General features: G+C 44.6%; 1 protein-coding gene across 3 annotated transcripts in view; it reads right to left on the bottom strand.

Annotated features, from left to right (window-relative positions):
* BTBD1 (BTB domain containing 1) overlaps nucleotides 1–14,162 on the bottom strand; it is a 42,128-nt gene extending 27,966 nt beyond the window's left edge. Inside the window, exons 1-2 of one of the 3 annotated variants that reach the window (XM_047738397.1) lie at nucleotides 13,658–14,162; nucleotides 2,414–2,570 (exon numbers count right to left, since the gene is read on the bottom strand). In XM_047738397.1, coding sequence (XP_047594353.1) covers nucleotides 2,414–2,570; nucleotides 13,658–14,058 — 558 coding nt within the window. In that variant the 5' untranslated portion in view covers nucleotides 14,059–14,162. The remainder of the gene's footprint in view (nucleotides 1–2,413; nucleotides 2,571–13,657) is intronic. The other 2 variants (XM_047738398.1, XM_047738396.1) reach the window with 2 other exon arrangements.
* Between the last annotated feature and the right edge of the window lie 11,535 nt (nucleotides 14,163–25,697).

The following is a 25,697-nucleotide window of genomic DNA, read 5'->3' as shown; positions in this document are numbered from 1 at the left end:
TAAAATATTTTCCCAAAATTTAGTTTGGGTCTGGCATTACCTCTGAAAAAGTATCAGTATGGTTGTTTCACTTCATAAAAAATGTTCTTCCCCTGTCTAACCCATGCTGGTACAGCATACTGGCCTTTTGTGTTAGCATGAAGCTGGCACAGGTCCTCTCAAATAAATGAACATGTTCAGTTCAAATGACTCACTTGGCTGAAATAAATTCACATGACACTTTGTGGGCTAAGTCACATGACCCCACCAATGAACATGTGCAATAGTACTGGGTTCTCAGACCAACAGGGCACTGAAAAGTTCCTTTTTGTTCTCTAGTGACATGTGTTAACCCTTACTACTCAAAGTGTGGTTCAGAAGCACCGGGGTCCTCTGAAAGCCCGTGAGAAATCCAGACTCTCAGGTTCCACCTTGGACCTGAACTAGAAACTGTACTGTGCTCATGGTTTAGTTTATCGGTTTCTGAATTTTTCACTCAATTTTTAAAATAAAAGTAATTAAGTGATCCTCTCCACATACCTTAAAAGCCTTGGACAGCAGAGAATCTTATGAATGCCTACTGCCGTATTAGATCTTCATCACATACTCAGGAGAGGAAGAAATGTAGGGAGACGCTGCCTCATAGTTCTATAACCTTGATTATTTCATGTCTCTGCCTCGACCTCCTTAACCATAAAATGGGGACAGGAAGAAAACGCTCCCCCAGAACACCTGCGCCTCCCAAAGTTACTGCCAAGACGGCACACGAGGGGCTGGCGCACCGGCGTCCCCCAGTGCGTTCTGCTGCCGTCACGCCATCAATACGCCACACCTTAGCCACCACTGGCTGAAGGTTGCGATCTTCGTTTTACCACTTGCTGTCTAATGTTAAGTAAGATGCTTCCCAGCGCTTTCATTTCTTCATCGTCCAAAAGGGGATAACAGTAAATTACAGCAGAGCTGGAACGCACGTAACCGTGGTAATTCTACCACATGCTGCGGTAAGTTAATGCGCTGATACATGCAAAGCGACCAGCTCAGGGCTGGGCAGGCTATATACGGACATCGGTTCTGAGATCACGTCCGTATGTCAGCATGTTCTTTCTTCCATAACTACACACGTGTGATGACAGAAGATGGGAAAAAACCCAACAACAGAAGGTACCACCAGACATTCTCTATGCAACAGAACGGATGCAAGGCCGAAACCCTGAGCTTGGGGCTCCGGCCCCAGCTAGCCTGCAGCTCAGCAGCCCAGGTTTTAGTTTTTCCATTTGGAAAATGAAAGGGTTGAGCAGGTCCAACACTAATACTCAATAGGATTACATATTATCAGCTTAGAATTTTTTTTTCTTTGTCCTCATTTTAACTTGCTTACCCCTGTAAAGACCCCATCTCCAAATCAGATCACATTCTGAGGTGCTGGGAACTAGGATTTCAAACATACATTTTGGAGACATAATTCAGTCCTTAACAAATGGCTATAGGCTAGCTTATAATTTTTTTTTTAAAAGATTTTATTTATGTATCTGACAGAGATAGCGAGAAAGAGAACACGATGAACAGGGGGAGTGGAGAGGAAGAAGGAGGTTTCCCGCAGAGCAGGGAGCCCAACACGGGACTCGATCCCAGGACCCTGGAATCGTGACCCGAGCTGAGGGCAGACAGACGCTTAACGACTGAGCCACCCAAGCACCCTTATCTTGGAATTTTTAAAACAATTCATATAAGGGTACTATAAAATTGTCTAAAGAGAAAAAACAGTGATTTATTTATAGCTAAAGTATAAAGTTCAGATTACAGGCATCTAATAAATGCCAACTAATATGGTAAAGACTGCTTAATGGTTCCATAGATGTGTTCAGTACGTGAAAATCCATCAGCCTGTGTATTTACGGGAATGTGTACTTCTCTGTATATATACTGCCATTTAGTGAAAATGTTTAAATATCAGAGAAAGAGTATTTCATATAAATCTTAAATTCTAACTCCTCCAAGCTTTCAGATTAAGTCCAAAGACAGTAAATCTTAGAACTTTTCTGGACTTGAAACCTCAATTTTTACTCCAGATCCAACAAAAATTAAGACCAAAGATGTCCAGAAAACCTCATGCTATCATCATACTCTCAAATCATACCAAGAACAATGGATGTTTATTTCAACTCCAACCATAAAGAATTATGTATCTTTGAGTCTACTTAACGTAAGGCTTCACTTCTCCACCTATATGATACTGTATGGACTCTAATTTGCTTTTCTATTCTAAAAGCATTATGAATCTGATATAGTTCCCTGAATGGTACTATAAAAATAATTACATATACTTTAGGTTAATGATCTAGAACTAATTCTCCAGGAAATATGAAATACTCATATGTAGTTATACTCAATCTTTAAAACTATGATGATACACATATTAGCTACATTTACTTACCTGAGTAAGTAACATAAAGGCATTATCTGCCCGAAGATGTTTGGTGAGAAATTCCACACAATGAGCTTCCAGGGCTGGGACTGCATATTTCTTAGCAGTATACAGAGTGGTCATAACTGTCTCTGGGCCAATTTGAACTTCATCTGAATACAGAAATCTGGAAAGCAATTGGGAAATGACAGAGATGGCCATTAATATTTTAGACAAGCAATCCATCAGAGTGAAACCTCTGAGGAATATTTTAAAAGATAATGAGCAAACTGAAAAACAACCTGATAGTGATATGAGACTTTGCAGGCCACAGGGCATTTGCACATACGTCATCTCATTTATTCTTACTCAGGCCCGAGAAGTAGGTAGTGTCTCCATTTTACTAACGAAACTGAAGTTAAGTGAGATCTCAAGACAGACCCATCTCTCTTAAACCAAATTTTCAGAGGTCTTTTAGCACTCCACTGCAGTTCAGGGCAGCAGTGGTTCACTTACATCTCTTTCACCAAAGGATGTTCATTTAAACAAATGTACAGGTAGCTGAAGTTCACATCTCTAGATGACAAAACATTCATTTATTTGCTGATAATGGTGTCTTGTTATTCTGGGCATCTTTTAACCTTTCACTGTTATTCCCAAACTAGCACAATGCCCAAAGACCAGCATACTGAGTCTTTGGAGGAATAAAACAATTTAATAATATCATAAACGACTCATGTTGTTTTGTGCTTTTGGGTATCTAGGTTTAATTTTCTCTCAAAACACTTTATCAGTCCGATATTGCCTCCTCCCAGTTTGCTGCTTCTAACTGTTAGACTGCTGGATAGACCATCTTCACAGAACTGCAAATAAGGCAGAAGATTCTCAGTGAAAGCCTGGACAGTTCTTGAGCGATCTTGGGAGCTTCTCCCTATCAACTTTAGGCCTCTTTTGTGGCTCCTCAGAGACCCTGTATATACTGCCCAGTTCTCAACTATATACAGGAAGCTGGGAGTGGGGGACTGCAGAGAAGGATGGCATGAAGAATAAAAATTGCATTTTAGTGGGGTGCCTGGGTGGCTCAGTTGGTTGGGTATCTGACTCTTGATTTGAGCTCAGGTCATGATCTCAGCCATGGGACTGAGCCCCACATTGGGCTCCGTGGTTAGCAGGGAGTCTGCTTAAGATTCTCTCTCTCTCTCTCTCAAATAAATAAATCTTCTAAAAATTGCATCTTAGTGATATTAAAGACATCAGAATAATTATATGTATATTGCTAGGATCCAAGTCATAAAACAAGAAAACCCATTAATATTAACCCATTAACATTAATGTAAATATGAAAATAAGAAATAAGAAAATAAGAAAGAAAGAAAATAAAAATAAGAAAATAAGAAAACCCATTAACATTAACATGTCTCCGAACCCTCTATTACACTGGAGTGAAGGAAGGAAGTTCTAACTCATGTCCCCACCCTCTACTGTTCCACTTCCTCTTCTTTCATTCCTGTCTCCATTATCACCACCCAAGATGAAACCCCAGCCCATGACAGCCTCCAGCCTGTCGCCCTAACCAAATGCCTGTGCGCCTCTAACAACATCTCTGTGCTTACAACTATCTCTAGCCGAGACTGTTCATTCTCATCCTCCTCTATAGCTCAGCCTTCAAAGTGAGGGTTGCTGATTCTCAGGATCACACCATTTAAAAAAATGTTTTTCCCCAAAACCTTTTTAGAGAGTCAAGTCAACCGGCTGTATTACCCTCATAATATTTTCCTTAAAGTTACGTGCCACATTGTGATGAGTACAGGGAATTAAAAAGCAAGTAAGGCATCATCGCTTGCAAGTCAGGGGAAGGGGGACGGACAGAAAAGAGAGAGAGAAAATCACCATTTGTTGATTTGTTGATTCAGCGCTCCCACAAGGCAGGCAGTGGCTATTACCCTGCACGGGGAAGGTGGGGAAAAGATCTACCAGAGAAGCCGCTGCTTCTGGGCCCAGGCCTGCTTCCAGGGTGAGACTGGCAGGCCCCCCAGGTGAGGGCTGAGTGTTCTCAGGACCTCAGGCTCCGGTTTGAGCCCGTCCCATCACTGCCAGCTCTGGGGCTGGAAACAAACTATCATCGTTGTTCCTTTCTGAAAAGAGAGTGACAGCATTTCCTTCATCATGCTCTCGCGAGGATTAGCATAAACCGAAAAAAATGAAATGTTTTAAATAGTGCCTGACAAGTACTCAGCCTCGGCAAATGCTGGCTGTTTATTTTACGTTGCTTCATTTCTTCCTCTCTGCCGCTCCATGTTTCAGAAGCTGTCCGTGCCGCTGTCTCCTGGCCTTCCATTCCCCCCAGGAGCGCGCACTCACGTTCTAAGAATTCCTGCTTCTTTCTTAGTCACGCCTCTTCTCCTCCACGGCACTGTGTCTTGGTTTCATGGCGGCAAAAACGTCTTCAAGCCTCCGAGGTGATATTAACCAGAGTGTTTCCGGTTCCCTTCTGTGGCCGGTTCTGAGGATCAGCTGCTCTGGGTCTCGGTGCACATTCTCCGCCCTCACACGTCAGTGATCAATGGCGGTCTCCAGTTCGGCGTTCCAGCAGCCGGTGTAGGTTCCCTTGCCGCTGTGTAGATGGGCCTACTCTCCAGGTAAAAGCATCCCCGAAGCGAACAGGCTGGCTGAGAGCTCTGTGCGTGTGGGAGGCCTGTTGACTGGCGCCTGGACCCCCTAATGCCATGACTCTAGAGTCCCTAAGCTCTCCCAGGCAGTTTGTTCAGTTTATTTAAGAAGAGCCTGCCAGGAGGCTGTCCCTAGCGGTTAGTCTGCAAGAGCTGGCCGACGGTGCATCTGTAAGCAAGCTCCACGTCAACTCCGCCGGGGGCGCCTGGGTGGCTCAGTCAGTGAAACGGCTGCCTTGGGCTCAGGTCATGGTCCCAGGGTCCTGGGATCAAGTCCTGCACCAGGTTCCCTGCTCAGTGGGGAGTCAGCTTCTCACTCTGCCCCTCCCCCTCCGCTCAATCTCTTGCTTTCTCTTTCTCAAACAAATAAAATCTTTTTTTTTTTTTTTAAGATTGTGTTTATTGGACAGACAGAGATCACAAGTAGGCTGAGAGGCAGGTGGAGAGAGAGGGGAAGGGAAGCAGGCTCCCCGCTGAGAAGAGAGCCCATGCAGGGCTTGATCCCAGGACCCCGGGATCATGACCTGAGCCAAAGGCAGAGGCTCTAAACCCACTGAGCCACCCAGGTGCCCCTCAAATAAATAAACTTTATTAAAAAAATTAATTCCCACATTTTAGCTCCACCTTCTCATTTCACACATCTCCCTACCAGCTCTGGCCTAGAACCACTGGGGGATGTGGGGGGGCGGTCTGCCAGGGAAGCCGGCTGCAGCTCCCCGAGCTCTGGATTCTGGGGTCCTGTCACCCCCTCCCTTTCATCAGCAGCACACTCTCAACTGCTCGGTCCCTTTTCCACAGTTGGCTCCCACCCCATCTCCCTCTTCCCCTTCACTCTATCAGATTTAAGAGAAGGCCTACTGCATGCTCCGTTCCCTTCTTGAATCAGAAACCTGTGACATTTTTTTTTTTTAAGATTTTATTTATTTATTTGACAGAGAGATCACAAGCAGGCAGAGAGGCAGGCAGAGAGAGAGGAGGAAGCAGGCTCCCTGCTGAGCAGAGAGCCCGATGCGGGGCTGATGCCAGGACCCTGAGATCATGACCTGAGCCGAAGGCAGCGGCTTAACCCACTGAGCCACCCAGGCGCCCCAGAAACCTGTGACATTTTAATTTAAAGGGCAAGGTAGGAAGAATCTTTAATCTGCTTTAATTTTTTTTTTCCAGGCAAAATACCAGAGTTATAAAATAAAGAGCAGAAACATGGGGCCTTTATCACCATTTGCCTTTGTATGTGCCGCGGCAACAAGGAGACAAACGCCCATGTTGAAGGACATGGTCTTACAGGCCTCTGCCAGGGGCTTTGTCAGCGAGATCTGCAAGAACGTCCTGGATAAACGTCTGCTTGAGATAAGACTAAAGGATGACGAGAGGGTGGGAAGAACACGCCAGGAACAACAGAGAATTGTTTTTAGGCTCTTCTATTTGAGATACACACACACACACGCCCATTCAAATGCTTTTATTAAATTCCACTTTGGTAATATACCTTTAGCTTATAGCAAGGAATATTTTTTTTTTAAGATTTTATTTATTCATTTGACAGACAGAGATCACAGGTAGGCAGAGAGGCAGGCAGAGAGAGAGGAGGAAGCAGGCTCCCTGCCGAGCAGAGAGCCCGATGCGGGACTCGATCCCAGGACCCTGAGATCATGACCTGAGCTGAAGGCAGAGGCTTAACCCACTGAGCCACCCAGGCGCCCCATAGCAAGGAATATTTTAAAGAAACATTTACATCTAAAGACAGACTGAGGATACTGTTGACTTCAGTAATGCCTTTTTTTTTTTTTAAAGATTTTATTTATTTATTTGACAGAGAGAAATCACAAGTAAGCAGAGAGGCAGGCAGAGAGAGAGGAGGAAGCAGGCTCCCTGCTGAGCAGAAAGCCCGATGTGGGGCTCGAACCCAGGACCTGGGATCATGACCTGAGCCGAAGGCAGCGGCTTAACCCACTGAGCCACCCAGGCGCCCCTCAGTAATGCCTTCTTTATGAGCAAACTTCACAAGCATTTTCTCGTTGGTCAGATTATCAGACAGAGTTGGCATTCACTAAGCAGATACTTTGTTTTGTTTTTAATCTGACAAACACTATGAACTGTACTGACTAGTTAGGTTTCTCCGTTAGCTGCTAAACAACTAAAATTAAATTTGTAGGGGTGCTGGGTGGCTCAGTTGATTAGGCAACTGCCCTTGGCTCGGGTCATGATCCAGGAGCCCTGGGAATGAGCCTCGCATTGGGGTCCCTGCTTGGTGGAGAGCCTGCTTCTCCCTCTCCCTCTGCTGATCCCCCCCACTTGTGTTTGTTCTGTCAAATAAATAAAATCTTTAAAACAATTAAATTTAGGGGCACCTGGGTGGCTCAGTGGGTTAAGCCTCTGCCTTCACCTCAGGTCGTGATCTCAGGGTCCTGGGATCAAGCCCCTCATCTGGGATCTGTGCTCAGCAGGGAGCCTGCTTCCCACCCCCCCCCGCCCCCGCCTGCCTCTCCACCTACTTGTGATCTGTGATAAATAAATAAATAAACCTTTAAAAAAATTTAAATTTCTAGCTTACCTATAGCATGCATTTTTATATTAGCTTCATCTTGGCTTTATTTCTTACCTTTTGTGTTTTTTTAAGATATTTTAAATTCTTTCTGGAGCAATGCAAGTTATAAATGATGTTCTATTAACAATAAGGGGGGCCCCTGGGTGGCTCAGTCAGTTAAACGGCTGCCTTCGGCTCAGGTCATGATCCCGGGGTCCTCGGATCGAGCCCCGCATCGGGCTCTCTGCTCATTGGAGGGCCTGCTTCTCCCCCCTCTGCCTGCCTCTCCGCCTACCTGTGCCGTCGCTCTCTGTGTCAAATAAATAAAATCTTAAAAAAAAAAAAAAAAAAAAAAAAAGAAATGGAACTCTGTGTTTCCCATACTTTCTATGTGCATTTTTCTACAATACCTAGCTCGGTGTGGGCACATGGCTAAGCATTAATCGGTACATGTTAAGTAACTAGACAATTCAGTACAAGTTTCTATGTAACACAACTGAGGAACCATACTCACTTCTAATGAGAAAACAGACTACTTAAAAATCCAGGAACCATGTTGGTTCGTATTTTACTTATAAGTTTCTTACCTTCTATTTAATTATTAAAATTGCTATAATAAAAAAAATAAGCCAAGGTTTATAAAATATAATTTAAAATTAATCAATTACCACAGGTTTTTGTATTTTTTTAGAAAGACTTATCCATTTATTTGAGAGAAAGACAAAGGGACGCCTGGGTGGCTCAGTTGGTTGAGCGGCTGCCTTCGGCTCAGGTCATGATCCCAGCGTCCTGGGATCGAGTCCCACATCGGGCTCCTTACTCAGCGGGGAGCCTGCTTCTCCCTCTGCCTCTGCCTGCCACTCTGTCTGCCTGTGCTCACTCTCGCTCCTCTCTCTCTCTGACAAATAAATAAATAAAATCTTAAAAAAAAAAAAAAAAAAAGACAGAGTATGCGTGCGCTGCGGGGAAGGCCAGAGGGAGATGGAGAGAGAGCACCCCCAGCGGAACCCCCACTGAGCGCAGAGCCCAATGCTGAGGGTGATCCCAAGACCCTGAGATCACAACCTGGGCTGAAACTGAGTCAGATGCTCAACCAACTGGGGCCACCCAGGTGCCCCAATTCTTTGTATTTTAAAATGAACCTTTCAGCCCTCATTTACTACCTTTAAGGACAAGAGCACAAGAGAAATGATATGTCATTAAACTACTCCTTTTCCCCCACCCTAAAGATTAAAGGTTTTCTAACCTAATTTAGGTTATATTTAGTAAAAATTTTAAAAAGCTACGGCAAGGGTGCCTGGGTGGCTCAGTGGGTTGAGCCTCTGCCTTCGGCTCGGGTCATGATCTCAGGGTTCTGGGATCGAGTCCTGCATCGGGCTCTCTGCTCGGCGGGGAGCCTGCTTCCTCTCTCTCTCTGCCTGTCTCTCTGCCTACTTGTGATATCTCTCTCTCTCTCTCTCTCTCTCTGTCAAATAAATAAATAAATAAAATCTTAAAAAATAAATAAATAAAAAGCTATGGTAAAAACTTGATCTTAAATTACAGAAACCATAAGATCGTGCATAAGAACCTTTGGATCACTACTGACTCATTCATTAAGGACTCCCTCTTGGTTGAAACACTTTCTTCAACTTGACTTTCAAGAAAGATCCCAGGCTCCTTGCTTTCCAGTCTAATTCACTGACAGCGGTGTCTCAGTGTCATCTTATTCTCCTCAGCTACAACTCCACACGGTAGAGGCCCCCAGGGCTCATCCTGGCACCTCTTTCACAACCGCATCCCCTCCCTGGGTAACCCCATTTGGTCTTATGGTTTAAAGACCATTCACTCTTAGCTTTCAAATTTATGTTCAGCAAGAAGCTCTTCCCTCAACTCCAGGTTCATATTTCTGGCTGTACTCTTTTTGAATGCCTTAGAAGTCTTCTTGGTTCTACCTTTACAAAATACAGTTGACCCCTAAACAACACTGCCATTAGGGGCATGGCCTCCACTCCCTATCCCCCTCCCTCCAAACGGCTGAAAACCTGCATATAACTCTCCCAAAACTTTACTAATAGCCTACTGTTGACCAGAAGACATATCGACAACAATTAACACATTATATTGTATGTTGTATTATTATATACTGTATTCTTACAATTGCGTGGGCTAGAGAAAAGAAAATGTCATCAAGAAAATCCTGAGGAAGAAGGGGTGCCTGGGTGGCTCAGTTGTTTAAGCGTGTCTGGGTTTGGCTTGGGTCATGATCCCAGGGTCCTGGGATGGAGCCCCACATCAGGGCTGCTTGGTGAGCAATCTGTTTCTCCCTCTCCTTCTGCCCCTACCCTGCCTGTGCGTGTTCTCTCTCTCTCTCTCTCCTCCAATAAGTAAATAAAATCTTTAAAAAATTTTTTTAAATAAATGCATTGGGGTGCCTGGGTGGCTCAGTCAGTAAAGCATTGGACTCTTGGTTTCAGCTTGGGTCACGATCTCTGTGGTTGTGGGATCAAGCCCCATGTTCGGTTCTGTACTCAGTGTGAAGTCTGCTTCAGCTTCTCTCTCCCTCTCACTCATCCTGTCTCTCTCTCTTTCTCAAATAAATAAAGTCTTTTTCTTTCTTTTTTTTTTTTTTAAGAAAGAAAATCCTAAAGAAGAGAAAATACATTTACAGTACTATACTGCATTAAGTGGGGAAAAAAATCCACGTATACGTAAGCCCACATAGTTCAAACTCACGTGGTTCAAAGATCAATCATATATCCACAGTCTGACCGCTTTTTATCCCGTCTATCACTCCCAAGCTGGTAGATATAACCCAGTAGCATACCTCTTGCCTGGACTACTGCAAAAGCATCTTAATTCAACTCCCTGATGCCCATTTTACTTCCTCCCCAGTCTAATCTCCAAACAATTGCCCAAATGAGTTTTTAAAAATGTAAATCAGATCATATCACATCTGCACTGAAAACTCTCCAAATGTTTCTCACCACACACCAAAGGCCTCCCGTAGGCTATCCAGCCCTGCACAACCTTGTCCAGCCTCTCCTTTGGAACTCATTTTCTACCACTTTTCCCCCGATTCATTCTGCTCAAACAGCACTGGTTTATTCTTGAAGTTCCTCCAGCAGGAGAAATTTAGGACCTCCGACATGCTTTGCCTTGCTTAGAATGCTCCTACCCTCAGAGCTTGATCATTTTTCTTTAAAATATTTATCAGTACTTGACATTTTATCTTTGCTTCTCCTTACTAGATTATAAACTACCTGAGGGCAGGGACTTTGCTTGTTCACTGCCGTATCCAACATCTGAAGCAGGGACTGGCACAAGGGCACACAGCGTTTCTCAAATGAACAACGAAGAACGTCACTTCAAGGTCAGGCAGATCAAAACAAGCAGGTTTTTATAACATTAACTAATTCAATCTGTAAACATAATAAAAGTAGGCCCAAGCTAACTTGTTTTCCCCACTCAGCAAGTACGAACTATGAGACACCTGTTTGTCACACAACAGTAAGTAAGGACAGCATCTACGCTCCACGGCCGGCCAATACCTTTTGGTCCAGGTATCATGTAACAATCAGGCCAGATATCATTTCAGAACAGAACAATGACTGGAATCTGAAGAAGGACAAAAACCATGACCACGCTGAACACAGGAAAATTTCAAGGACTTTAAAATTAATTCACCTGGGGCGCCTGGGTGGCTCAGTGGGTTAAAGCCGCTGCCTTCGGCTCAGGTCATGATCTCAGGGTCCTGGGATCGAGTCCCACATCGGGCTCTCTGCTCAGCAGGAAGCCTGCTTCCCTCTCTCTCTCTCTCTGCCTGCCTCTCCGTCTACTTGTGATCTCTCTCTGTCAAATAAATAAATAAAATCTTTAAAAAAAAAAAATTAATTCACCTACTTTCTGTTGACAGGAAAGGATTGAGTGACCACCAGCTTCAGTGAAAATACCAACTAAACATTTTTCCCTCTTCGTTCTTACTCTACCCATCTCTAGTTTTAAAGGAAAAAACTCGACAGTCTTTTTAGATCAGTGGCTCTCAGATTTAGCTGGTATTATTAGTATTTACAGAGAGTATTAAAAATGCTCTCAAGGCCCCACCTCTAAACATTACAATACTTCAAGGAGGGAGGAAGGATCTGCACATTTAACAAGTTCTCCAGGACGCAATGCAGGTAGACCAACAAATCCCTTTAAACACCTATAGTGTAGAAAACCAATCCTCCTGTCAATGCCAAACCAAAACCAAAAAGACCTAGATCCTAGCTTTTGAGCTGGCTTTTTCCTCTCTCTTTATAAATATAATTTAACTAAACTGCAGAAAATATGCGAAACAAAAAGAAGGAAAAAAAGGCAATTATCATCTTAGCACTCCAACACGCTTCGGGTGCGCTTCCTTCTCTCCATATCTCTGGGTACACGCTGGCTCTGCTCCTTCTCACTTTCATTCCCAGCAACAGAGCTTCAAGTGCTATGTATTATACACATTTCCCATGTGAACAGCATCACCTGGTCTTCGTCAGTAGCACACTCAGTCGCATTACCCTGCTCGAGGGCCCCTATGGCTGTTTATCTAACCATTCCGTCGAGCGGACTACCTCCTCCCTACTGTAATAATCCAGCCGTAAACATTTTTATATACAACATTTTGTACAGTACCTGAGTCCTGGGGGGGGGGGGGGGAATCTATAGTGCCAAACTATTTTACCACCACCTGTATCAGAGAGGACTTTTCCAACAGATCTCTAAAATACTGAGGAGCCCCACCTCACCCCACTTACATTTGTCTTGGGCTCAGGTCACAATCCTGAGGTCCTGGGATCGAGCCCTGCATCGGGCTTCCTGCTCAGGGGGGAGTCTGCTTCTCCCTCTGCCCCTCATCCCTGCTCTGCTCTCTCTCTCAAATAAATACAATCTTTTTTTTTTTTTAAGATTTTATTTATTTATTTGACAGACTGAGATCACAAGTAGGCAGAGAGGCAGGCAGAGAGAGAGGAGGAAGCAGGCTCCCCGCTGAGCAGAGAGCCCAATGCAGGGCTCGATCCCAGGACCCTGGGACCATGACCTGAGGCGAAGGCAGAGGCTTAACCCACTGAGCCACCCAGGTGCCCCCTAAATACAATCTTTTAAAAAATTAAATACTGGGAGGAAAAAGTGCTTTGCTTTTAATTTCCACTTCTTTAATTACTGAAGTTAAACATTCTTTGTTAATTAGCTGTATTTTTCTCTACCTATCTATCCTGCCCTTTATCCATTTATTTATGGGATCTTGATATCTTCTACTTGGTTTAACTTTATATTCAGCTTCCCACTGAGCTTCCTGATTGAGCTTTGAGCCTTCGTGGACTATGTGCCTGTTCACTGGTCTGTTTTTTGCCTCTGTACCAACCAAGACTGTGTTACTTTGGTGACACACTGTCGTCAGGCAGCTAAAACCCTCTCGATGTAATGAAGCACGCATGATCTTCCTTATGAGGTTGCTGTTACCCTGGCCAGTCACTTGACTTTTCCGGGCCCCGATCCCACTTGTAAAAGTGTGGAAAACACCACCTACAGCTCCCCAACCGGACTTTCGTAAATACAAGCTAATAATGCCAAACGACTGGCTCCCTTCCGTTAACCACAATTAATCAGAAGTCAATGTATTACCCCCAAGTAAGCCAAAAGCAAACTCCTAAGAACACCGGAGTCTGGCTTCGCTTTTAAGCGAATGTGACCTTGTCTGCAGAACCGCGGCGGCAGGAACGGCCGCGCCTACCTGTCCCGGTACTCGCTTCCCTGGGCCCCGACAACTCAGACACACACTAACAGCGAAACCCGAGTCAGGACCTCAAACACACACAAAGGCCCTCGGTCCCACGCGACTTTTCCGCTCTCCCCCTCTCCTCGGCAAGAACCTAAACAAAACTACGTCAGCAGGCCCCGGGCCCAGCTGGGCCCCGCCGCAGCCCCGCCGCTCCTCCAGCCCCGAGGCCGGGCCCCACGCCCGGAGCGCACCCGAAGGGCTCGCTGAGCGGCCGCAGACGCGCGACGGCGCCCCGACCGCGGGCGGCCCGGAGGCGACAGGCCGGCGCGCGCGGCCAGCGGGGAGCCGCTCACCTCAGCAGCGCCAGGAAGGCGGCGGGCTCCACGTCCGGCAGCTCGATCTCGGCCGACGTGGTGGCCATGCCGCCGTTGAACATGGCGTCGAAGACGGCGCTGCCGGCCGCCAGCACGAAGCGGTGCGCGGGGATGCGCTGCGGGCCCCCGGCGGCCGCGGCGCCGCGGCCCTTCCCCAGCACGAAGCGCACATCGCTCAGCAGCTCGGAGTTGAAGAGGAAGGCGAAGCGCTCCTTCAGCGACGCCTTGGTCGCCTGCCAGTTGTACAGCGGCTCCCGCTGCAGGGGCAGCAGGGGCCCCAGAGAGGACGGCGGAGGCGGCGACGGAGGCCCCGCGGCGCCCGGCTCCGCCTCGGCCCCCGGCACCTGCTCGTCCGCAGCGGCCGGCCCGAGCGAGGCCATCCTCCAGCGGCGCGGCTCCTCGGGCTAGGCAGAGAGCTCCCGCTGCCCAGCCGCCATCGCCGACGCCGCCCCCGGAGGCCGGTGCCGCCTCGGTGCCTTCCGGGAAAGGCGCTTCCGGCGGCCGCGCACCTCCCCGGCCCCGCCCAGCCCCCGGCCCCGGCCCGGCCCCGCCCCGCTCGCGGCTACCGGGCGCGCGCCTTCGCCACGCGGGGATGCGGGCGCGCGTGCGACCGCCCGAGCCGGGCCGGCGCAGCGTGGAGTCGTTCGCGGCGGGCGGGGCGTCGTTTTCGGCGCCCGGTGCACCCCTCCCCGGGAGGGCCGACGTACAAGCCCCCGCGTCTCCTCCGACCCGGGGCGCCCGCCCTCGCCTCAGGCCCCTCATCATCAGCTGGAGCGCCTCCCACGTATCCCAGGGGCAGGTTCCTGGGCTGTCCCTTCAGGAGATTCCCGGCGTGGAAATGGGGGGCACCGAGGCCTCGGCAAGGGAGCGCGTGGGAGGGCGGCAGGATGACCCACGGGCCCCCTTCCCCAGTAATTTCCAAGTCACCCCTCCGGAAAGGGGCGGAGCTTGGACCCCTCCAGGTCGAGCAGCCCACATTCTTCTGCTCTAGTGTCTCAGTGACTGTCACTGTGGATCACGGAACGTTTTTTAACGTTTTACAATCCATTGCTAAAAATTCACACTATTTTAGGGCAACCCTTTTGGGTCTCTTCCCTCCCTGGGAACTCTGTACCATCACCTTGATATCACTCAAACCTTGTTTTGATGCCCACCAAAAATAATAATAAACAACAATATTTTAAATATCAGAAAAAACCCACAACCTCTCAAATGTACCAGAGGTCAAATAGTAGAGGCCGCATTATCAACAATAATTATAATAGCAGAAAATATGAGGACACTGCATATGAAAACTTGTGGAATGCAATCAACGCTGAGTTCAAGCTAAAGTATAGCCAAAACCACTCTTTCTGCAAAACTGGAAATAATAAAATGAAATAAAGTAGAGGATTCTGGGAAGGTGGCAGAGGAGGAAACCCCAGGAATCTGTCTCCCCTCCTAGACAGCAGCTGTTGGCAGGATCTGTCTGATGTGGCTATTTTGGCTTTCTGGATCCTGTTAAAGGCTGGTCATTTAGGGGAAGATTTGGACTAGACACTGCTGTTAATTTCTGTCAATTTCAGTTCTGTGCACAGAAGCAGCCACTCATCCCTCAGCCCCAACCACATGGAAGGGAGACAGCTGCACCCAGCCTGTGGGAGCCACGTGGGCAAAAGGAACCTGCCTTCCAAATATCTGGGCTCCGGGCACTGATTCCTGCTTCTAATCCCAGAGTCCTAAGAGGCGCGGCAGGTTGTTGAACTTCCCGCTTTGTGGCAAGCATCTCCCTCCTCCAGCTGAAGTAATTTCCACTGCATTTAAAAGACCAGTACCCAATTCACCCTCCTTCATTTTTTCACCATTTCCCCTTTGGGGACACTGAGCTCCTCCTCAAGATGGAGGAGCCTTTGTAAAGACAAGAGATTTGTGGCTGAGATCCCGAAGGGCCACGCTCTAGAAGTAGGGGTTACACACCAGTAGTTAGAGAAAAATTAATTAGCTACAGCCAATCTTTGACAAATTCAAGGTGCTCTGTACAAGCTGCCATAAGGAGACTAAATCATATTAATCAAGATATATTATCCAGAAAGTCAACATTTTTTTCTTCTACAATGTTGTAGGGGAAAAATTAAAATTATGAGGCATGCTAAAGAGGCAGAAGAGATAGAGAAGGACCAAGACTAGACAAGAGAATCAGATCTATGGATGGTTCGGATATTGGATTTATCAGACAAGGACTTTAAAACAACCATGTTTGATATGATCAGGAAAATAGAAGAAAGATGGAGAATTTCAACATTTAATCCATGAAAATGGAGGCTCCTAACCTGAAAAAAAAAATACTATAAACACATTAATACCTAAATAATGTGTGTTTAATAGCCAAGTAGAGCAGAGCAGATGATGACTATAACTAGAACACAAGTCAGTAGAGGCTGAAATTGAAACACAGGGACAAGGGCAGAAAATACAGAAAAGAATGTATGTCTGTTAATCGTATGAGAAAGGACTAATATATATTGCAGTATTAGAAGGGGAACAGAGAAAGAGGTGGGACAGCATGTGAAGAAACACTGGCTGGACACTTCCTAGAGCAAGTGTCCCAAGAAAACCAGGTAGAGCTGCATCACTCTTTTGGACATAGCCTGGAAGTCATGCAAGGTTATATCCACCGCATTCCATTAGTTACAGATGCTAATCTGTAATCTGGCCCATCCAGATTCCAAAGGTATCAGAGAATTTGTGGACATGTTTCAAAACTACCACACTACAATAGCTCTGGCTGTTGAACTCCTAGGTATATACCCAACAAAAACTAAGACATATGTCAATCCAAAGAAAATATGGAAGTGTGCCTAGCAGCTTTACTCATAATAAATGGCCAGTGATTCTCAATAGTAGAGTACATAAATGGTGGTATAGTCATACGATGAATGAAAAAGAACAAACCTTAATCCTGAAACAATATGGATTAATTTCATTACTTATTGAGCTAAAGAGCCAGATGAAAATACATCACGATTCCATTTATATGAAACTTCACAACTGGCAAAACTAAGACGTGGTGCTAGGGGTCAGAATAGTGATTACCTTCCACTGGATGGTTGACTAGGAGGGTGGGTGAGGGAAACTTCCGGGTTAACAGAAACTTTCTTTATCTAGAACTGGTGGTAGTTCCATGGGTGTTATTCAGGGTATATATTACTGTGTAAGAAACCAGCCCCAAACCCAACAGTTTGAAACAGTTACTTGTTTTTCTCATGAATCTGCAATGTGGGCAGGGCCTGGCAGGGAATGCTCATGTCTGCTTCACCCAGAATCATCTGGGGTGGCTTGACTGGGGTCTAGAAGATCCCTTTCCAGGGCTCACGCCCGTGGCTGCAAGTTGATGCCGGCTGTTATCTGGGAGCTCAGCTGGAGTTGAGGACCCAGAACCCTGGTTTCTCTCCGCATGAGCCTCTCCGTGTGACTGGGCCTTCCTCACAGCATGGTGGCTCCAAGGGCACATGGTGGTCTGAGAGAGAGACAGAGAGAGATAGAGAGCGCACCAGGAAGAGGTTCTATCTCCTTCTATGAGCTAGGCTTGACAGCCACACAGAATTTCACCTCCCCACTGAGGTGGTCACAAAGCCCTGCCCAGGTTCAAAAGGAAAGGACTTGGATTCGACTCTTGATGGGGGAGTGGCCAGCCACATTGTGAGAGAGCCACATGGGACTGGAGACCTTGTTAAATCGTCTTTAGCAAAGACAGTAGGCTGTAAGTATTCACATATGCAAACTAATGTTAGTTTTCTACTTGGGACTTGTGTCCTCTACTACATGTAAGTTGTACCTCCCAAGAAAAGTAAAATGTGAACGACTTATAAAAGTATATATTGAGATAAAGGCACAGGTGGAGACTGACAATTCGTGCCTTTCTTTCTTGTGTAGCCACTCAGCAAGGGTCACTATCGGTCATTATCTGTTTGATATGTACACTTTTAGACTATTTCTTGTATACTTAATTAAGAACATTGTCTGTCTACCTGCCTATCCAAGCACATAAACCCATAAATACAATTTAAAAAATAAGAACAGTTTCATATTGTTTCTGAAGCTTGATTTTTTTTTTTTTTTTTTTTTTTTTTTTTTTTTTTTTTTTACTTAATACCTTGTGGAAATCTTCCCGGGCCATGCAGTTGGGAGCAGAGTGTCTTCAAATGTTCAAAGAACAGATGCTAAATAAATTATCGAAAGCTTAGAGGATGGGTTCCAAATTCACATTATGACATTGACTCTGATACTTAACCCTGAGACAGCTCACAGGAAGGAAGCTACAGATAGACAGACAGACATCAACCAAACACATAGATGGATAGAATATGGGAATCTCAAATATGGTAACAGCAAATTACATTTGGCACTAGTGGAGAGCATAATTAACCACAACTAAGTGCAATTTATTCAAATAATTCAGAGGTAGATCCATATAAAGAAATGGCACTGGTAATGATTACCTCCACTACGGACATCTCAAGCCTAGTATCAAAAAGACGTCTCCATATATTCTTTGACATAATAGTTTCCCCTCTTGGGTATTGATCTGATTTAAATATATTCCCATCTTGGTGAAATGACATAAGTACATGGATATCACGACAGTTTTATCTGTAATAAGAAGATGGCAATTTCCATCTTTTTGGGTGGCTCAGTCGGTTGCGTGTCTAACTCTTCATTTCAGCTCAGGTCGTGATCTCGAGGTCGTGAGAGCCAGCCCCGCATGAGGCTCCCTGCTCAGTGGGGCGTCTGCTTCTCCCTCTCCCTCTGCTCGACCCCCTGCTCATTCTCTCTCTCTCTCAAATTGATAAATAAATCCTTTAAAAAAGAGAGAAAGACCTGGCTAAATTACAGTATATTGGAGCACGATACAGCCATAAGAGAAAATAAATGAGGCAGTATGATATGTACTGATAGGGAAGCAGTTCAAGTTATATGGTCCAGTGAAAAAGGAAGATTAAAAAAAAATAGGGGTGCCTGGGTGGCTCAGTGGGTTAAACCCTCTGCCTTTGGCTCAGGTCATGATCCCAGGGTCCTGGGATCGAGCCCCGCATCAGCTCTCTGCTCAGCGGGGAGCCTGCTTCCTCCTCTCTCTGCCTGCCTCTCTGCCTCTTGTGATCTCTGTCTGAAAAATAAATAAATAAATAAAAGTCTTAAAAAAAATAGTAAAATGAACTACAGGGGCACCTGAGTGGCTCAGTCAGTTAAGCGTCTGCCTTCAGCTCAGGTCGTGATCCCAGGGTGCTGGGATTAAGTCCCAGGTCAGGCTCCCTGCTCAGCGAGGAGTCTGCTTCTCCCTCTCCTCCTACTCCTCCCCTTGCTTGTATTCTCTCTCTCTCCAATAAATAAAATCTTTAAAATAAGCTATACACTGAAATAAGGCAAAATTTAATAGGGCATTATAGTGCATGACAATTCTCCTACGTGACAATGTATTATTCAACTGTTGACCTTGTCCTCTCTCTGCCCCAGTTTCCTTGTCTGTATATTTATTATTACATCATAATAAAAGCTCTATCATAATATCATAGACACAGGCTTTATGGGTCTGAATCTTATACAAGAAATTAATGCAAAATCAAATAGAAATTCGGAGTATGGGTCTTCATTGCACCCAGCCTTTCAAATTTTTGTTTGAAATTACCAGAAAAATTAGAAGAGGTTATAATTGAGGAGATAATCATAACAAAGCACACTTTTTTAAAAAGATTTTATTTATTTATTTGAGAGAGAGAGAGTGAGAGAGAGCATGAGAGGGCAGAAGGTCAGAGGGAGAAGCAGACTCCCCATGGAGCTGGGAGCCTGATGCGGGACTGGATCCCAGGACTCCAGGATCATGACCTGAGCCGAAGGCAGATGCTTAATCAACTGAGCCACAGGCACTCACAAAGCACACATTTTTAGAAAGCCAAAAAATATCACAAATAGCGCAAACCCGGAAAAATAACATTATCCTTTTTTATCAGATAACTGCCTGAAACATTTCAAAACAGCCCTGCCGTTTTGGCTTCATACCCTTTGATTGTCGCTTCACATAAAAATGATTTTGGTGTGTCATTTCCTAGAGAAAAAAATGAAAAATTATTTGTGTTTTTCCTCCAGCAGGATAAAAAAAAATTTATTATTGGCTATTCAGCAAAGTTTCTTGAGTATTAGAACTTGTTGATGAAAATATGCACATTTTCAGGACTATCGTGAAATCTGGGAAAACCCTCTTAACGCTCTGTGATGTTTCTTTTCTGTACAAGCTGTAGCCAATCCTTAAACAGGACAGCAAGAGAGTTGTGCCCCACAAACCCAGGCATTCCAATATATGTTATTTTGTGTGATTCCTGTTTCAAAAGAGTATGATTATCTTTAAGTATAATCAATGAATTATCAAGACTATTCCTGACAAGGCAGGACTCCTTTTTTTTTTTTAAAGATTTTATTTATTAATTTGACAGAGAGAGAGATCACAAGTAGGCAGAGAGGCAGGCAGTGGGAGAGAGAGAAGCAGGCTCTCTGCCAAGCAGGGAGCCCAATGCGGGGCTCAATCCCAGGACCCTGGAATCATGACCTGAGCCAAAGGCAGAGGCTTAACCCACTGAGCCACCCAGGCGCCCAGGACTTCTTTTTTGACCAGGTGGTCATAACCATATTTTACACTTTGATGGACTAGAAAATATTCCGCACGCTAGTTTCTGTTGCCATATATTTTTAACTTATTTTTCTCCACTAACCGTATACTGCTAGAGCTGGGACCCAGAGGGGCCCATTTATATTGTAATAGCACCACGTTGGGTGTAGAGAGTACTTAAAAATAAAATCTTTAAAAATGAAAAGAAAAAGGGTTCCAGCTCTGTACTTTTGTGTCGTGATGCTGGGTAAGTTGGCCTAACAGGGAGGAGGAGTATTTGTGGAAGCTATTTCTGTAAGGGGCATTGAGCAAAGTTGACTGGTAACCATACAAGGAAATCCCACTAAACCTACCTGAATGTATTCCGGACTCAGCTTCTCCTTAATGCCAGAGGCCATTCCAGCGATATTGGGGTACTGTGAAGGAAGATTTGTCAGAAACAGTGGTTTCTTAACCAATTGTCATTGCAATATCTTACTCTGCAAATTTTACCAAATATAACATTGTGTGAATAACGTGCTAGAGCCCCTCCCAGGGTCCAGGAGGAGGTTTGTGCAACTGAAGGGCCGCGAAGCTTAGCTTCATTCAATACATTATAAATCTGCCTCTGCAGAGACTTGATGGGACAGTTAATCGAATTAATATATGGAAAACAGACAGCCTGGCAAGAGGGTAAGTGATCAATAAATATTATCTATTATACATTACTGATACAGAAATAAACAGACAAATACAGCAGACTAAGAAGTCCAGAAACAGGTCCAATTTTATGTGTGTATGTGTATGTATATATGTACATATATACATACACACACATATATATGTGTGCATATATACATGTGTGTGTATACATATATGTATATATACGTACATATGTGTATATATGTATATATACGTATATATACATATATACACATATGTACGTATATATACATATATGTATACACACACATGTATTTTTAAACTGGAGTTAGATTATATGTCATTTTATACACCAAAATATATACCTGAAAGAATAAATCCATATATAAAAGATGACAATAATAAAGAAGAAAAAGAATAACATTAAGATATAAGAGAACCAAAATGAAGTGCAAGTGAAATGATCTGGTCTTGAGGTGGGGAATGCTTTTCTAAACAGAATACCAAAGACTAATCCATAAAATACAAACACTGACGGATTTGACTACATAAAAATGTTAAAGTCCTATTTATCTACAAATAAAGCATAATATTCTTAGAAGTAAAAAAAAACACAGGAAAAATTATTGTATAATTTATGATTTTATGAAACGGGAAGTATCCTTTACATATAAAGAGCCCTTACAAATCAATAAGACAAATAGCACTCATCTCCTTTCTTTAACAAAGGACATGAACATGGAATGCATAGAAGTATAACTTATTGTAAGAGTGATTCAGAAGGGGCGTCTCGGTGGCTCAGTTGGTTAAGTGTCCGCCTTTAGCTCAGGTCATGAACTCAGGGTCCTGGAACTGAGCCATACATCAGACTACCTGCTCAGTGCAGAGCCTGCTTCTCCCTCTGCCTCTCCCCGAACTCGTGCTTCTCTCTCAAATAACTAAATAAAATCTCAAACAAACAAACTGTGATTCAGAAATGTGTGTCACAGTTTAAATCTACATATCTTTCTTTTTTAAAAAAGATTTTATTTATTTATTTGACAGACAAACCACAAGTAGGCAGAGAGGTAGGCAGCGGTGGGGAGGGGGGGGGAAGCAGGCTCCCTGCTGAGCAGAGAGCCCAATGCAGGGCTCGATCCCAGGACCCTGGGATCATGACCCAAGCTGAAGGCAGAGGCTTTAACCCGCTGAGCCACCCAGGCGCCCCTTGGTACAGAATTTAAAAACAACAACAAGGATATCAAAACATGATAATTTTTAAAAATGAAAACAACCCCCTACGGCCAATAATACATTATATGTTAATAAAAAATTATAAAAATTAAAAAAAAAAGAAAACAACCTAGGCAGATGATTGCTTAAGTAAATTATTGAACAATTGATCGTGTAATGGGGCAATAAATGCCTACTGAAGAGTGTTTACGGATTATGAGAGAATGTTCTCGATCCACAATGCTGAGGGAAAGCAGGCTACAGAAAAAGGTGTGCAGCCTCCCATCTTGCCCTAGGGGCTCAGAGTACACCATCTTGTTTAAATATCTGAATTATGTATATCAAAGACCGGATGTTTACAACCACTGTTATGAATGTGGTATTTTTCAGTGTGATGGGATTGTGAGTGATTTCTCTCCCTACTTTTTTATTTGAGGGTAAGAAAGGGTCTTTTTTTTTTAATAAAAATATTCTGAGATTTGGGGTGCCTGGGTGGCTCAGTTGTTAAGCGTCTGCCTTTGGCTCAGGTCATGATCCCAGAGTCCTGGGATCAAGCCCCGTGTTGGGCTCCCTGTTTTGGGTCGAGGCGGGGGACGGGGTGGGAAGTCTGCTTCTCCCTCTCCAACTCCCCCTGCTTGTGTTCCCTCTTTTGCTCTCTCTCGTCGAATAAATAAATAAACAGAATCTTTAAAAAATATATATATTGTGAGATTTGACTACATATGATTTTTGAGTTAGGTAACCGGTAATCTTTGGCAAGGACAGTAGCATGCCCACGCCATAAGATGGTTTATTTCTTTGATGTTCTCTGACCTGCTATTAAGTATCACCTCCCATTTGACTAAACACAACTTAACTCAGATCCACACTCAGCGCAAACCCCTAGGTTCAAGGCACTAGACATGAGATTGCCAAGATGACTAGAACATATGACTTGCCCCAGAGAAGCTAATAATTTAGTAGGAGGGGGAAACCCACTGGGACTTACTTAGCTAGAAATAAAACGTCTTTTTTGGATTAAAAAAAAAAAATGCCCTAGCAAAGGCAATTTGCCATGCCCGAGACTAAATTCAGCTTACTTAAGGAGCCCTTCTTTCTTTCTTTGCTTGTCATTGCTTTCTGGAATTCAGCCTAGGAAAGTAATATATGTCACCATGTGTGCTAGTTTATAATTAGAACAAATGTGAGGACTTATAAGAAAAAGACCTATTGGCAAAAAAAATTTAGTAAAACTCTAGAAAGGCAGGCAGGAGAGAGAAGGAGGAAATGATCTATTTTGGAAATTAATTTAATGCCAAAGAAAGAGGAGACATTTAAAAAGTATAAAAGGCAATTATTATGTCCTTAGGATTTTTTACATTCCAGGAGAGCACGAAAATGTAGCTGCTATTGGATTACCCTCGATTTGAAAGGATGAGCATTGTAGGTATAAATAGAAGCTAAGGTCAAGAAGCTAAAGGCAGAAAAAGACTCACGTGTCCCGCAGAGGCCGATAAGCATGTGAAATCATAGCCCCAGCTCATAAGGCTCCAACCATGCCTGTGACCCGAGTTTGAGCTCCAGGGAAGAAGGGGAGGGTAAGAGTCAGATGGACCCAAGGTTGCCCTTCTTGTAAATCTCAAACCAGCCCCAACCTTGAGCAAACTTCACTCTAGCTGGAACCCAGAGCAGAGACTTAGTTCTAAGATCTCTGAGCTGACGCAGTCATGTTCTTCCCACACTTCACTGGTTTCCAGCTGGGTATCAACAACACAGTTCAGAAAGGTGTGGTTGGCCTTGGCCCTAAAATCCCAGGGGAGGTTGCCCTCGCGGTTAAGGGTTATTGGTTTCTGAAGGTTTCCTGGGGGCTTGCCTGAGAAGACTTTTCTGGAAGCATGGCCCCCAGAACCAAAGAGCAGACAGGTAGAGGGTCACCCCGAGTCCGAAGCAGCTTGCTTTTCTACCGTCTTTCCACACCCTAGCCCCTCACTTTGCTGACCTCCTCTGTCAGAGTCCCCACCATCCGTCTCCCCACTTGGACAGAGCAGGGCTGTCCAGCTTTCATTCTTCTCCTCTGTCCTGTCCGCTTTCATGTCTCCTCAGACTGCAACAGGACACGTCCCTGAGTCTCCCCTTCCCCTGCTGCCTAGACCGTCCCCTCTGTCTTGGGCTCCAAGTGGCAGTGAGCTACCTGGGCTCTCTGTGGGTTGTCTCTCTCTTCTTTACGTCTGACCCCCATCCCTCGATGTCAGACTGTTTTTCAGTAAGAGGAGAGAGAAGCCAGGGATGTTCCTCAGACAGGCCTTGCCTCCAGGTAGAAAGAACATTTTCTTCTGACTTTGCCTACAGGTCATTCTTCTGGACCTGAATGAGAATCGATTGACCGACACACAGTTTTAGTCTGTGCCTCGCCTGGGAGAGGGGACAAGTCTACCCACAACAAAGAGATTTCTAGCCCTGAGGTATTTGGCTCCTGGCTGAGAACAGGAGATCATGTCTGCACTCCCTTTACCTGTGGACCTCTCCTATCTCCAAGATTCCCTCGGGCAGGAACATTCCTTGGATCCAGCTTTCTGGGAGATGAATGTGGGAAAGCTGTTGTTTGTAACTTCAAACAGCCCTGGTTTCTTCACTCCAACAGCTGTCACGTTGGCTGGCCCCAAGCCAGAGCATGGTTTATCTTTACTGCTTTCCCACCATATCCTTAGGAACCCCCGATCCTACAAAATTCTCACGGACTCCCTGAACCCATGATCTTATGTCAAAACTTCACCCTGTTCCTCTGACCTCATTAGAGCTTGCATTATCCTGGGCCAGGAGAACAGAACTAAATGTTAGGTTTTTAGCTGACTAATTGGTTGTTCAATAAAGAGGAGTGTATAGGGAAGCTTGACTTGTTAACCAAGTAGAAATCTAAGTCGGGGTACACTGAGTACAGTGTATGTAGACACTGCAATAGTTGTTCTAATGATAATTTCATGTATCTATTATGAATCCTTCATAATAACTTCTTTTTTAAACCCTGGCCTATTGTTCTTAGATATATGTCCTCTTTTCTCTCTTTTACAAATGGTCGACCTCACACGATCCCCCCAAAGTCTATTCCAGATCTAAATGTGAAAGACTCCCTCCGAAAAAAAAAAAAAAAAAAAAAAACAAACCAGGAGAACATACTGGAACAGACAGAAATGTCACAAAAAGGAAATAAAGAGCATTTCGCTCACCAAAGAAAAATGAATAAGTTGGCTTATAGTGAAATTAAGAACCCCTGCTTAGCAAAAGATGCCAATGAAGAGAATAAAAAAGGCAAGTCATAAGTTAGGAAAATATATCTGAATACGTACATCTGACAAAGAACTATCATCCCATGTGTGTAAAGGGATAAAAGAAAGGAAGCTAACTGAATACAAAATGGGCAAGAGATTTGGGTAGACCCTTCATTAAGGAGGTAATGCAAAAGGTCAGAAGCACAGGAAAAGCTTTTCGACATTGCCATCATCAGGGAAATGTAAGCTAAAACTATAGTAAGATACCACTGCACCAGGACCA

This window comes from Lutra lutra, chromosome 7 (assembly GCF_902655055.1).
Source record: "Lutra lutra chromosome 7, mLutLut1.2, whole genome shotgun sequence".
Taxonomy (NCBI): Eukaryota; Metazoa; Chordata; class Mammalia; order Carnivora; family Mustelidae; genus Lutra; species Lutra lutra.
This window is presented reverse-complemented; position numbering and strand designations above follow the sequence as displayed.